The sequence below is a fragment of the Aythya fuligula genome, chromosome 4 (genome assembly GCF_009819795.1).
Source record: "Aythya fuligula isolate bAytFul2 chromosome 4, bAytFul2.pri, whole genome shotgun sequence".
NCBI classification, from domain to species: Eukaryota; Metazoa; Chordata; class Aves; order Anseriformes; family Anatidae; genus Aythya; species Aythya fuligula.
Window position 1 is genome coordinate 18,048,408 of NC_045562.1, and position 12,127 is coordinate 18,060,534.

The following is a 12,127-nucleotide window of genomic DNA, read 5'->3' on the forward strand; positions in this document are numbered from 1 at the left end:
GAGGTGCTGTACTTGCAATTCTTTAGCATGATTTGCCTTTTTGTAACAGAAACCAGTCCTTTTCAATGTGCAAAACCACAAAAGCCATATTTTCCCCATAACAAGCATAGTCTGCAAATGGTTTCATTTTATGAGGAACAGGCCACTAGAATTATCTATTGCAATTATTATTATTATTATTATTATTATTGGTATTGTTAACTATACTAGCATCTTATGGTTAGGTATTATTTTTTATTTATAGTATTCCTCTAAACAGTTCTCTCTTATACTGAGAGAAACATCAATTGAAACCTTACTACTGTTTGCAGCTGAGAAAGAAAAGACTGCAAAAGCAGTCAAAAGATAGATAAGCCCCTAAAATCCTTCTGGGCTTTGTCTGTCAAAATGCCATCTTAAAATCTATTAAGAAATCAAGAGACAAAGTAGATCATACAGCTACTGTGTAATATATTTTTTCCATCATGATGTCTCACTTAAAATAAACAAAAAGTAAAAGGAAACCATTTTACCACATTCTCCTTCCAACCACTTGAAAGGTATAGCTCCTTGTAGCAAGCATGACTTTCTTCTGAGTTATCATAGATGTCAGGGTGTCTGTACAACCCCCTGGTGGTAACATGACCAAGATAACCAGACGTTATAGGAATGTGAGTTTACAAACTCTGTGTGTGAGTACAATATCTGAAACTATCTTTTCTGAGATGATGGTTGCCTCTAAAATGATAATGTGAAACAGTGAATTATCAGTGATGAAATTTACTGAAGTTGATCGTCAACCAAATTAAAAAACAACCGGGATATCACCAAACTATTATCAGTTGCATTGCTGATACCGATTCTAAATGTATTTTTCACTGATTGCTTTTTAATTATGTGCTATTAATAAATAAATAAACCTCTTCAATCCAGATTTGATTTATGAACACAGGCCTAGGTAACAGCTGAATACTGTGCTTTAAACAAACCATTTTCTGTGAGCTACAAAACAATATGTCAATGGGTCTAATTGTGCTAAAGCTTCTGGGTATCACTACAATGAACAGAAATGAAAAGAATAGCTTCATTTCTAACCTGAATACTGCCTTTTTCCTCCCAAGTCAATGGCACTGTTTTCATCTCCTCTGTCACTGTACTGTATCTCTTTCTTCTCTAAAAGCTGTATAATTTTTAACCGCTGCTGTTTCACACGATGTTCCAGAAGTCTCACCTGGGCCTGAAGTTGTATCTGCTCTCGAAAACAGTTTTGTAGATCCTAAAAATGAAAATGCATCCTATTGTAAAATCAATATTTTTTTGTCAAGTTTAACATATAAAGAAAAAAAAATAACCTGAATAAAGCATTTCTGTCTTAATTCCTTACAGATACTATTTTGACTTCTACTTTAGTTGTTACCTCTACTTTAACTGATTTAATACACTATAGAGTATCCAACCATACCAGCTTTGCACAGAGACTCTCCCTTTATCGGCTAAGCTACCAGCTCTCTCTGGAAACACACAGAGGAGACTCCATAAAAACACTATCATACAGATTGTTTATTATCTATCACCTCATCATGCACAGAGATTTACTTCCCAGTGAGGCCTCCTACCAACATGGTGCAGGTTCCAAAACTGCCAGAATTTTAAAGAAATGCAGTCCATGCTGATACCTTTTCAATTTCATTGTTCATTTTCAAGTGCTTTTTGATTACACACTTCTTATGATAAGGATCTAAATATTGCCAACATAAACATTGTAAAGTTTCAAGCTCTTTTTGGCACACTAAATTAAATAGCCCCTAAGAAACTGCAAATATGCACGAAAAATAAGAGTTTAAAACTTAAAGTCGGTATCGTGCTATGACCTGTACTCCTATCTTACCGTGCGGAGTAACGGAGATGTGATGATTTTAATACAGTGATACCTTCCACTCACTGCACATACTGATATATGACACAGGAGAGCTGGAATAACAGTTCCAAATTCTGACATGCTCAATGTATACAGAGCAATATATTTATTTATTTAGTTTTTAGATTAATGGCTATGGTAAGGCTATGGCCTGAGCTAGGGAGCTTAAATTACAACAGCTTGTACAGTTTCAAATACATAATAAACAAATTTGATTTCAAAAGGGAGGGGAAAGCCTCTGGGATTTTCTGATACATTCTACAAACGTGACATGAGGTTTTGTATCAGTAACATCATGTCTGCAACTTTATATGAGCAAATAGTTTAGTAGCTATGGTGTTTGCATGAGAGCACAACCAGCACTGTAAAAGTAAAATCAGAGGACAACCTTTTGGAAATCTGATAGGCGAGATCAAATATACAGCAGTTCTAAATTGGTACAACCTTATTCATAGGGCAACATTATTTGAATGTAGACCTGTAACACTTGCCATCCATATGGAAGAGCTGATATCTTAGAACATTGCCCTATCACGCTGAATGAGAGATCTGAAGCAGCATACTGATGTGAAGCTCCACTGGCATCAGCATAATTTTGTACCAGGCTCAGGCCTCATGTATTTTCCATGAAAACTACCATCAATATGGTTCTTGTCACTTTCTTGCTGCAGTGATGTGTGTGTGGTTTTTTTTTGTCTATATGAAAAGCTGGTACCATTCTGTACATTTCTGTGCAGCACAGGCATGGCTCTGGTTGGACTGACTTCCTTGCAGTACCATTAGTACCTCACCACAACTCTAAGAGCAAACTCAAATTAAACTAACAGTATTAATAAGAAATCACATTTCATGATCAACACATATGGACTTATAAGTAATTTCTGGTGCTAGTTAAAAAGCAGAACTTCTGCTACTGTTGAGAAACATCTCTATGAACAGTGTCACGACTATGATGTCATTTCTGATAGAAATAAGTGTTGCTGATGTCCAAGCCCCTTTCCTTTTTGAATACAGAGGATAGAATTCATTTTCAACATAGACAAATGAACTTAACAAATTTCAGGAGAGTACTGTATGTCCGTGAGTTCATTCAAATGCTTCCTAGCCATCATGTGCCATTTGACTGTAATGTTCAGTCTCATTGAAAAACGTGTTGATCATGCTTGCTGTCTTTGCAAACAAACCTGATTAGAGGCCTCTGCTCTGAGTATTTCTGCAGTGTATCAGATGGCTGTTTAAGTGCCATCTAATATATACAGTGGAATAAAAGAATGGGGAATATACATGCGGCAGGACTAGGCAGTTTGTCGGTGACCTGTCTGAGAGGAAAAGGTTTGGCTGCCTCTCTGGGGCTGGGCTGCCCATGTCAGCCGGCTGTGTCAACAGGTTTGTCTGCAGGCTCCGACTGTCTGCTTCCTACTAGGTCCTGATAAGCCTTGAAGGTGCTTGACCACAAGGAGGAGCTGTAAGTGAGATGCACAATTTACCAAACACTAAAATTTTGGGAAGGAAATAAAACAAAAGCAGCCAGTGACCTAATATCCCTAAAGTCCTATGCTATTTAAGAATATTTAAGAAAATATGTTTTATTTGTTGATAGCTATACAAGATCCCTAACATGCCCTCTTTTATTTTTATTTTATTTTATTTTTTTCCTAGCAGGGAACTTAAGAAGAAAAATAAATACATGCATGTACACACTTTCTACAGAGGCTTATAGGTTATTTGACCATACGTAATGACTAGTGTGCTACATGCTTCATATTACAAAGAAAGTTTTTCAAAAGAGTAGAGCCATTCTGAGCCATTCAGAAGAGAAAGTTCTCTGCAAATTCTCAGCCTGCTCCTGAGTGCACACAGAAAATGAATGGGAACTGGACAGATATATAGGTGGGTTGAGAAAGAGTGAGTTAAAAAAAAAAAAAAACAAAAACCAAAAACTTCTCAGATGAAATATTAATCTTAATCATAGTAAGCTATAAAGGAGCTCCCATGCTTTTGTTTACTGAGGAGGTTGGCCTTTAACAGTCTTACCTCAGTACGCACAACTTGGGAGAACATGGTAATAAAAAACAGGAGAGACTTCAGTTATCCTGGAAATGCTGGCCCCTGCAACCAGGCCCCTGCAATGTCATAAGCAAGACCTCAGGTAGATAGTTTTTTTCCCATGTGGCAGAGTCTGAACTATGAAGAGCTATTTTCACTTAAAGTGAAAGTTAAAGTAAGAGTCTGTGCTTTTGAGGAGGGAGAGCTACAGGCAGCTGTGTTTTTTGCAGGTCTAGTGAAAATGCATCATTCTGCCTACCTGTACTGCTGACAGCCATTCTCCTACTGTTTTTAAATTATATAGCAAAGTACAGACCTTCTCCAAAAAGCCTTTTTGTACCTTAGAAAAACTTGCCATCTACCTTTAATGTGGCACTACTTCATATGCTGCCATAAAAGGTCTGTTCCTTTTAATCAAATTAAAACTATCCAGTCTGTATCTCCAAATATTATTCTTAACTTTGTATTTTAAAGTTATCTTTTCATTTTGTTGACTTAAAAAGTGTGAATTATTTCATGAAAATGGAAAAGTAACATCGAACCGATTCTCATCCTCTTTACAGACTGCACACTTGCTATAGGGTAAGAAATAACATATTTGCATTATACATCACAATTTCCTGTTGCAAAAGATTTAAGCTCATGATGCTGACTAGGTGACTAAGTACTAGGTGACAATAAAGAAACCATGAACAGTGCTAAGTACACCAAAAGAAACAAATGATTTAACAGAACTAGTCTTGAAAGCAACCTTGAACAGTACTTGTATCTGATATTTTGCTTTCTCTCCCTGACTCAGGTCTTCTCATTGCTATCTCCTGCTGTGAACTCCAGTTCCTGTTATGCTTTACTGCTGAACAGCAACACTGCAATTCTCGTATTTGGAATCCCAGACATATTTTCCCCATGGGACAATCCTAAGTTAGCTGTGTAACTTTCAAGGTGGATCGCTGTGGCTTTTAGATTTGCATGTCACAAGATTGCTCTTTGCATGTACTACTCCGCTTTGTCGCAGGATAACTCTTTTAAAATCATTGAGGTTAAAACAGTGCACAGCTAGAGTAATACAGAAGCAAAAGGTATCCTAGGGTTACAGTGTAAGAGTTGGCAGCTATAACTTACTGCTATTCCTTTTGTTAGATATGGATCAAAGTAAAGCAATTATAATAGTGAAATGCTCTTAAAAAATGTGAATTTGACCATGACTTTCTCTATTGGACAGTAGTGCACACTGAAACTAGACTAAACACAACCTGTTCTCTCTGTTTCAGTGAAGCAACTGTTTGTACTACACATTGAGAAGCAATTATCTAACTGTTGCTGACAGCTCTGCTCTTGGACACACGGTTCCATATTTAAGCAGCTGCTGCAATTAGTATGCATTCACATTCTTTATTTTATTTCATTATCGTGAGGGCTATTTAGCAGCCAGTGTCCTTTCATTAAAACTGATGCTACAAATTATATTTAGAATAATTTATGAAAGCTACAAAAATACCAACTCTTTCTTTGAGGTGCTTTTTCCTGTATTTTTAGAATTTAAATGAGCTTAAAGAATACCTCGAATGAGAATAGTATTTTAAAGAGATTAAATATGAAAACTTAGAGAGGAATTTCAGAATGTTCCCAGTGCTCAGTCACAGTCAGCCACAGCCCATAATATTCCAACTAAAAAAGAAAAAATCAAAATAAATCAAATGTATTTCATTGTATTGCCTTTTTCTCAGTAGGTTTCTATAAAAATCAATATTTTTTTTTTTTTCTCCAGTAAGCAAAGGTGATTACAGAGGCAGGTGCATCCTACCTATTTTCTCCCTGTAGAGCTACTTTTCTAAACAAAAGGCTTTCCTAAGACAGCCACAAACAGTTATGCTTACCTAGTTGTAAATTTGACAACCACTTCCACAGAGGCAATTACGAATCAAAAATTCAGTCTCCAAGGTCCCTGCCAATTAGGACTTGAATATTAAACTAGAAAGGACAGCCAAGACGGGCAGTACAGGACTGATAAGGTTACGACTATTTTAAGTGGTGGAATAAATGTGTTTCTGTGTTTCTGTTGGAGACGCAAAATAAGTAGTACAAAGTCTGGGAAGCCAGAATCAAAGGAGTTGTGTTCATTGTTTCTCAGTGTGAGCTACAACATAGTAACATGGCAACAAGTAAGACAGTGAAGCTGTGGATCTGATTTGAGAGGAAGTCCTAAGGCCAGTGGACCAGGTAGAAGAGGATAGAAACATTCTTCTTGCTTTGTATCAGCATAGCACTGCTGTAGCCACTAAGTTTGTGAGACATGAGCTGTTTCGGCCTTTCTGTAAGTACGTTACTCAAAACTGAAGCTGCTATTCTGAGTTAGCATTACCACGGAATGGAAGCAATAACTGCCTTCAGTGCAATAACTGCCTTCAGTGCATCCTCTACAATGTTCATGTTAACGCATCATGTGATAACTTTTTAGTAAAGGTATTCTATTGCCTCTTTCTCCATGTTGGATCCAGTCACAAACTGACTGGATTACTTTCTCCAGTGCTATTGCTCAGCCATTGTATATTTATGCACCTGTTTTGTCATTCCTTATCAGAAACTTGTCTCCACTGAACACTGGTAGAGGCTATTTCCCCAGTCTTCTGGATTTGTTTTGTATTCTAATCTTTTCTGTCAAAGGTTCTGCCATCAGATCTAGCTGAGATACACTGTAAGGGCTAGAGAAGTTCTTCTTTATTTAGAAGAAACTCTAAACATAAACTTAAGGAGTAGAACTTACAGAGCTCGCAATAGTATCCGTCAGGCTAGCTGCAAGGACAAAATCAATCACTATCAAAATCTTCATTCTCTGGAAGCTGTGAAGTAGAGGGACAAATGAAATAGTAGTTAACTTAAACGTTAAAGCTAACGATTTACACCTGACATCTTTACTTGTTATTGCAAATAATCAAATTAACCTATAATTATTTCTCTATAATTCACAAATACAGCGTATATTTAGGCTTCATTACAATGTATAAAATAGTCTGATAAAATACTCCTTCAAAAACCAGTAAAAACAATCCTTTTTAGGCCACTAAGGATCAGAGATCTCCAAACATTTTAGGAGGGTTAATCAAGGCTACAAAATGACATGACTTACTGTGGAATAAGACAAAAGCAAAATACCCCTTTAAAATTTTGAGTAAAGCAGAAGAATATTCCTTGGGCTCTGAAAGTTGGGAGAAAGGTCTCTATACATTCAAGTTAACTAAAATCTGTATTTGGTTAGCTGTCCTTGAAGTAAAGAAAATGTCTTGTGCAAGTCCTTTGTCCCAGGAAAGGATGGAGGTAATAATTTTTCTGTCACAGATTAATTTTGGAAAAAATGTGTAACAGTTATCAGCTTTTATTCTAGTGGTGACAAGGATGACATCTATCAACTAATAGCTATGTATATTTTGTACTGTACAGCCCATAGGATTTTAAGTCCCATTACTTCATAGGAAAATTCTTTAATATGCCAAAAAATCACCATCGTATCTGACTGCCTTGCAAATGTTAGTTAATATATCTTCAACAGTTTCCAGAATGTAGATGCATGTTTTTCAGTTCACAGATGAGAAACCAACTTCTGTAACAAGTAAAATATTGACATAGATTATACATAAATCAATTTCAAATTTTAAATTAAACTGCTGCAATGGTAAGCTGAAGGTTTTTTTTTTTTTTTTTTTTTTTTTTTTTCCCTCAAATTTACGAAATTTTCATTTAAGATATGCTAATTCAATTTAAACCAAAATATGTGTCCACTCTGCTTTTTCTAGTTATTAAACTAAATCAGCTAAATACATGTTAAAGCATTTGTGGTTAGACAAAGAATAAGATACATTATAGAGATTAATGATTCAATTTCAACATGTGCTTATTGAATCAACTTTATGGAAATTTCCACTCTTATTTCTACAGAAATTAAGACGAAATACCAGTGGAACTTTGGCAGACTGTGCCTTTTACTGTACAAAGAAAACCAAGGTGCTTATGTGAATTTTTTTTTTTTTTTTAAGTTCTTATAAAATCTGACAAATTCAACTTCATTTTCACCAATCTCCAAAAGCTTCATGCAAGAGTACAAATTACACTGCTGTCCAACTGCAGGTTTTAATCACCTATGAAATACTAAGGACATTAAATTATACTAATTTTATTTAAGAAGGCAATTTATTTCTGGTTTTATTTCTGAGTTTTGCTGGTTTGAAAACATCAAACTTGTTGCAGAGTTCATGTTTCTGCATAAATCTTGTTACACAGCTTCTTGCACTAGACTGGATGGAAATGCAAGGTGTTGAGGGTTGCCTAGCACCCCATGTTACAGCTAGCTCAGAGAGATTTTTTAATAGAATTTTGGAAATACATAAGCAAAATCTACCATTCAGCTGCAAAGCACTACACTAAGCTGATGTCTATCTCTAAGGATTCCAGAGGGGTCCCTTGTAAATTATTTATAAAATGTTTAATGAATAGAAGGTGTGACCTGAAATCTGTTATTTCTATGTCATACGATTTCTAAATTTTAACTTGTTTTTCTTCACATTAACCACATAAATGTTATGTTATTTCAATTAGAAACTTTAATAAAATTCAGTACAAGTTCTGCTATTGTTTAAAGCGGTGAGTCTTTTGAATTTAAAGCTTAAAAAGTGGGGGGCTGCATCTGCAAGAATTGTTTGGCATTGAGTTTTGTTATTAATTTGGATTTCAGAGGTTTTTCCCATGATAAAACATGCATTTTCACCTAGAATAGTAGTAGTTAGGGCTATTGCAGCTCTTGCCATCTATTGCAATGACATTGACTGCTGTGGGAGAGGAGTGCCCAAAGAACACGTTAGCTGTCTGGGCAAGCTGCAAATGACCTATCTTAGATAATTTCAGTCTCTACTCCATGCATTTCTTGAAAACGTTTTTTAGGAGAGAAGGGTTTCTATTTTTTCACTGGGAGATTCTTTAACTGCTCTGCTCAATTCTGCTATTTTAATTACAAAAACACACTGTTCTTCCTCCAATTAATCTTTATATTCAAGATGTTATATCGTGATTTCAGTTATTGTGAAAGCTGCATCGGTCTTAAAAGGATTGCACATCTTTATAAATACAATATTCTTATTAAAAATAAGAATCACACTATTGGGTATATCTTACATACTGTTCAGAACAATTTATATTAGCTAAGAAAGAGAAGACCGTTAGTCACAATCAAGGCAGACCATTTCTCTTACAGTATGTGTGAGCTACTGCAAGCATACTGCACAAAAGGAACCAAGAGCTGAAGAGTTTGTGCAGTTGGTTTGGTTTGTCACCTTCAGATGATGAAGTCACTTTTCTATTTAAAGTGTGCCTCTTTCTAAAGTATGTTCCTGTCGTGGAAAACTTCATGAGGGCTGCACTTGGAAGACAATGTTGTCAGTATCACTTTCAGTACCCTCATAAATAAAATTATAAAGTGATGTTTTAAATATATTGCTCAAGGTATCCTTGCCCTGGAGTTTAATTTTTAAGAAAGGGAGTCAGACAATAAAGCCAAGGTGCATTCTGGTGCATTATTAATCATGTGGTCAGTCATGCTAATTTTGAGTTCACTGTGATCATAAGAGAATTAAGGGGCATATAGAAAGGGAGCAACTAGCAACTGAGATCTCCATTTGGCAGACCTGTCATCCAATAACAGGGAATACACTGAAACAGAGAGGACACAGGAAAAAAAATAAAAATAAAAAAAAAAATACCGAGGTAGGCCTGAAGTAGGAGCAAGGGTTGAGTAAAGCAACATCTTTCTGTTGCTGTCATCAGGGGGAAATAAAATAAAATAAAATAAAATAAAATAAAATAAAATAAAATAAAATAAAATAAAATAAAATAAAGAGGGAGAGAGAGAGAGAGAGAGAGAGGTCAAGAAGACTAGGAGGAGACAAAGTCTGAAAGCAAATGGTTCACCTAATGTTCCTCTGCTTCTGTAACTGCCCAGCAGGGAGACCCAGAAGGGGCAGAGGAGAGTAAGCAGAGCTGTTTCTGGAAGTACTAATATTTGAGACAGTTTGTCAGTGGATATAAATTCATGTAGTTATCTGATTCCACAGTTGCAATCACAGGAGATTCACTGAGCAGTCAGAAAAGTGATTAGAAAAGCAGTAAAATATCATACAATAGGATCAGACCTCATACATGTTCAAAGTGTTTTGCACACGCTGACTGAATAAACAGCTTTGGTCTGGGAATTAATGTTGTTACCTATTAGTTAGTTTTTTATTTTCTACTCAAAGTTTCAAAATAGGTTGGTTCAGTGACAGTTCTCCGAAACTGTATGTTTATCTTCTGGTGATATGTAAAGCTAAAGCTGTGTTTAAGGGAAGCTTAAAATCCTGCTCTAGGAAGACAGCTTTGAAAGTCAATTTCTCAAACTAATTTCTCCACCCACTGAAATATTTAGCCTGGTTGTTACATAGCTATTTAAAATGCCTTATCCAGAAATATGCCTGGAGGGTAAAATAATTTAAAATGTAGGGAGAGAATATAACTTTCACGCATAATGCAGTAAAAAAACATGAAAAACAAACAAACAAACAACAAAACAAAACAAAACCAAAACCACCCAAGCCTTAATCCGCGTCACAGATGAAGACAATTGCATAACTATTTTTGTATTGCTGATGCTCGTGAGTCCAAAGAGACAATGTGTACTGAGAGACTTCCAAAGCTTTGGTTATAACACAGTTTTCCCATTTAAAAGCAAACAAATAACAAAAGCATCAACCAAACAAACTTGTGCAGGGGAGACTCCTTCCCAGGAAAGCTTTCAGCTCAGACAGCAGACACGCAGATTGATTATCACACATCAAGACAGACTGAGAAAACCTCGTTGTAACATTTTTGAGTTGAAAGCACAAGCCTTTAATAATTAGCTGCTTTCTATTTTAGCAAAACTGAGGATTAAGTGCAAATCTTATCCTTATGAGATTACTCAGATACCAAAGATCACACCTGGAATGTGCATTTGCATGACCATATGGAAAGATTTCTCCTACAGCTACACAATTAAACTTAAAGAAAAATACCTCTGAATATTTTTGCATTTTTGTACTTGGGATTTCTTTACAGGCTATTCAGATAGTAAATCCTATGGTCCAATTTCCACCAAATTTAATATTTTTCTGTGTCTTTCAATCACAAGTTACTGACTAGACTTGACGATACGAGCAAAACTCTTGTGCTATGAAAGTACTGAACTCTCAGCCTATTTCCTTCTTGAATTCTGGAGACAGCAAGCTATATAAAATTCAGATGCCAATTTCTGTTTGCACAGTGCCAGTAAGAACTGCCATGTTAAAAAACACAATAATAATAAATGAGAATCTGTCTGCCAAAAGGACAGCTAATGACTTGGAAGCCAAGCCTGTTTTAGAGATTAAACTCATGAACAAACTTTGCTTTGTTTTAATTAGGTAGTGCTATAAAAATTGAGCCAATTTCCTCATCTGAAAAATGGACAGATCATTCATGATCTGATCCAGTTCTAGGCCTCAAAAGCAGCCCTATTCATCCAGCCATACATTATTAGACACTTAGAAAGTACAGATTTGAATATGGGGTTTATTATCAAACTGAGTATTCATCATAGCAAAATAGCTAGATCCTACCGAAGCAACATTCCTATATCATTAGCAATATTGCACCAGTTATACGACCTTCAAAAACTACTTTTAATCCGTAAGTATAGAAATTACCCCAAATTCTTTCTTCTTCCCTCACAGGTACCTAAAACATTTACCTTTCCCCTCTGGACAGAACTCAAAGTTGTTAAATCTTCTTAAGCTGATGCAAGGAATTCCAGAGCCCTTCCCAGACTGCGATTGTTTTTGCTATTAAATTCTGTAGTGCTGCTGCTTACATCTGCTATGAGTCAGTGGGCAGGAATGTTACTGAGGAGTCGCAGCTATCAACTCTGAATTGCAACATAAGAAGGAGAATTTTGTAATTTTGTGCCTAACACAACACTTCTGAAATAAAAATAGACCAACAAGAACAAAGAATCATCCACTTTCTTTCATTGCTGTGATCCAGGAAATTGGTCTCAGCGTGACATTCAGCTTTCCTGAACCAGAACCTAAATCTCTGAGGCTTCAGAGCTATAGGGAGCTTATCTGACCTGACTGATGTAGAGGGAAA

At 35.9% G+C, this 12,127-nt stretch overlaps 1 protein-coding gene across 3 annotated transcripts in view; it reads right to left on the reverse strand.

Annotated features, from left to right (window-relative positions):
• The window catches only part of FGL1 (fibrinogen like 1), a 28,383-nt gene that overhangs the window by 9,801 nt on the left and 6,455 nt on the right, over window positions 1-12,127 (reverse strand). For 2 of the 3 annotated variants that reach the window (XM_032186893.1, XM_032186894.1), the window contains exons 5-6: window positions 6,708-6,783; window positions 1,075-1,255 (exon numbers count right to left, since the gene is read on the reverse strand). In XM_032186893.1, the coding sequence (XP_032042784.1) occupies window positions 1,075-1,255; window positions 6,708-6,773 (247 nt within the window). In that variant the 5' untranslated portion in view covers window positions 6,774-6,783. Of the gene's footprint in view, window positions 1-1,074; window positions 1,256-6,707; window positions 6,784-11,729; window positions 11,795-12,127 lie in introns of those variants that run through there. The other variant, XM_032186895.1, reaches the window with a different exon arrangement.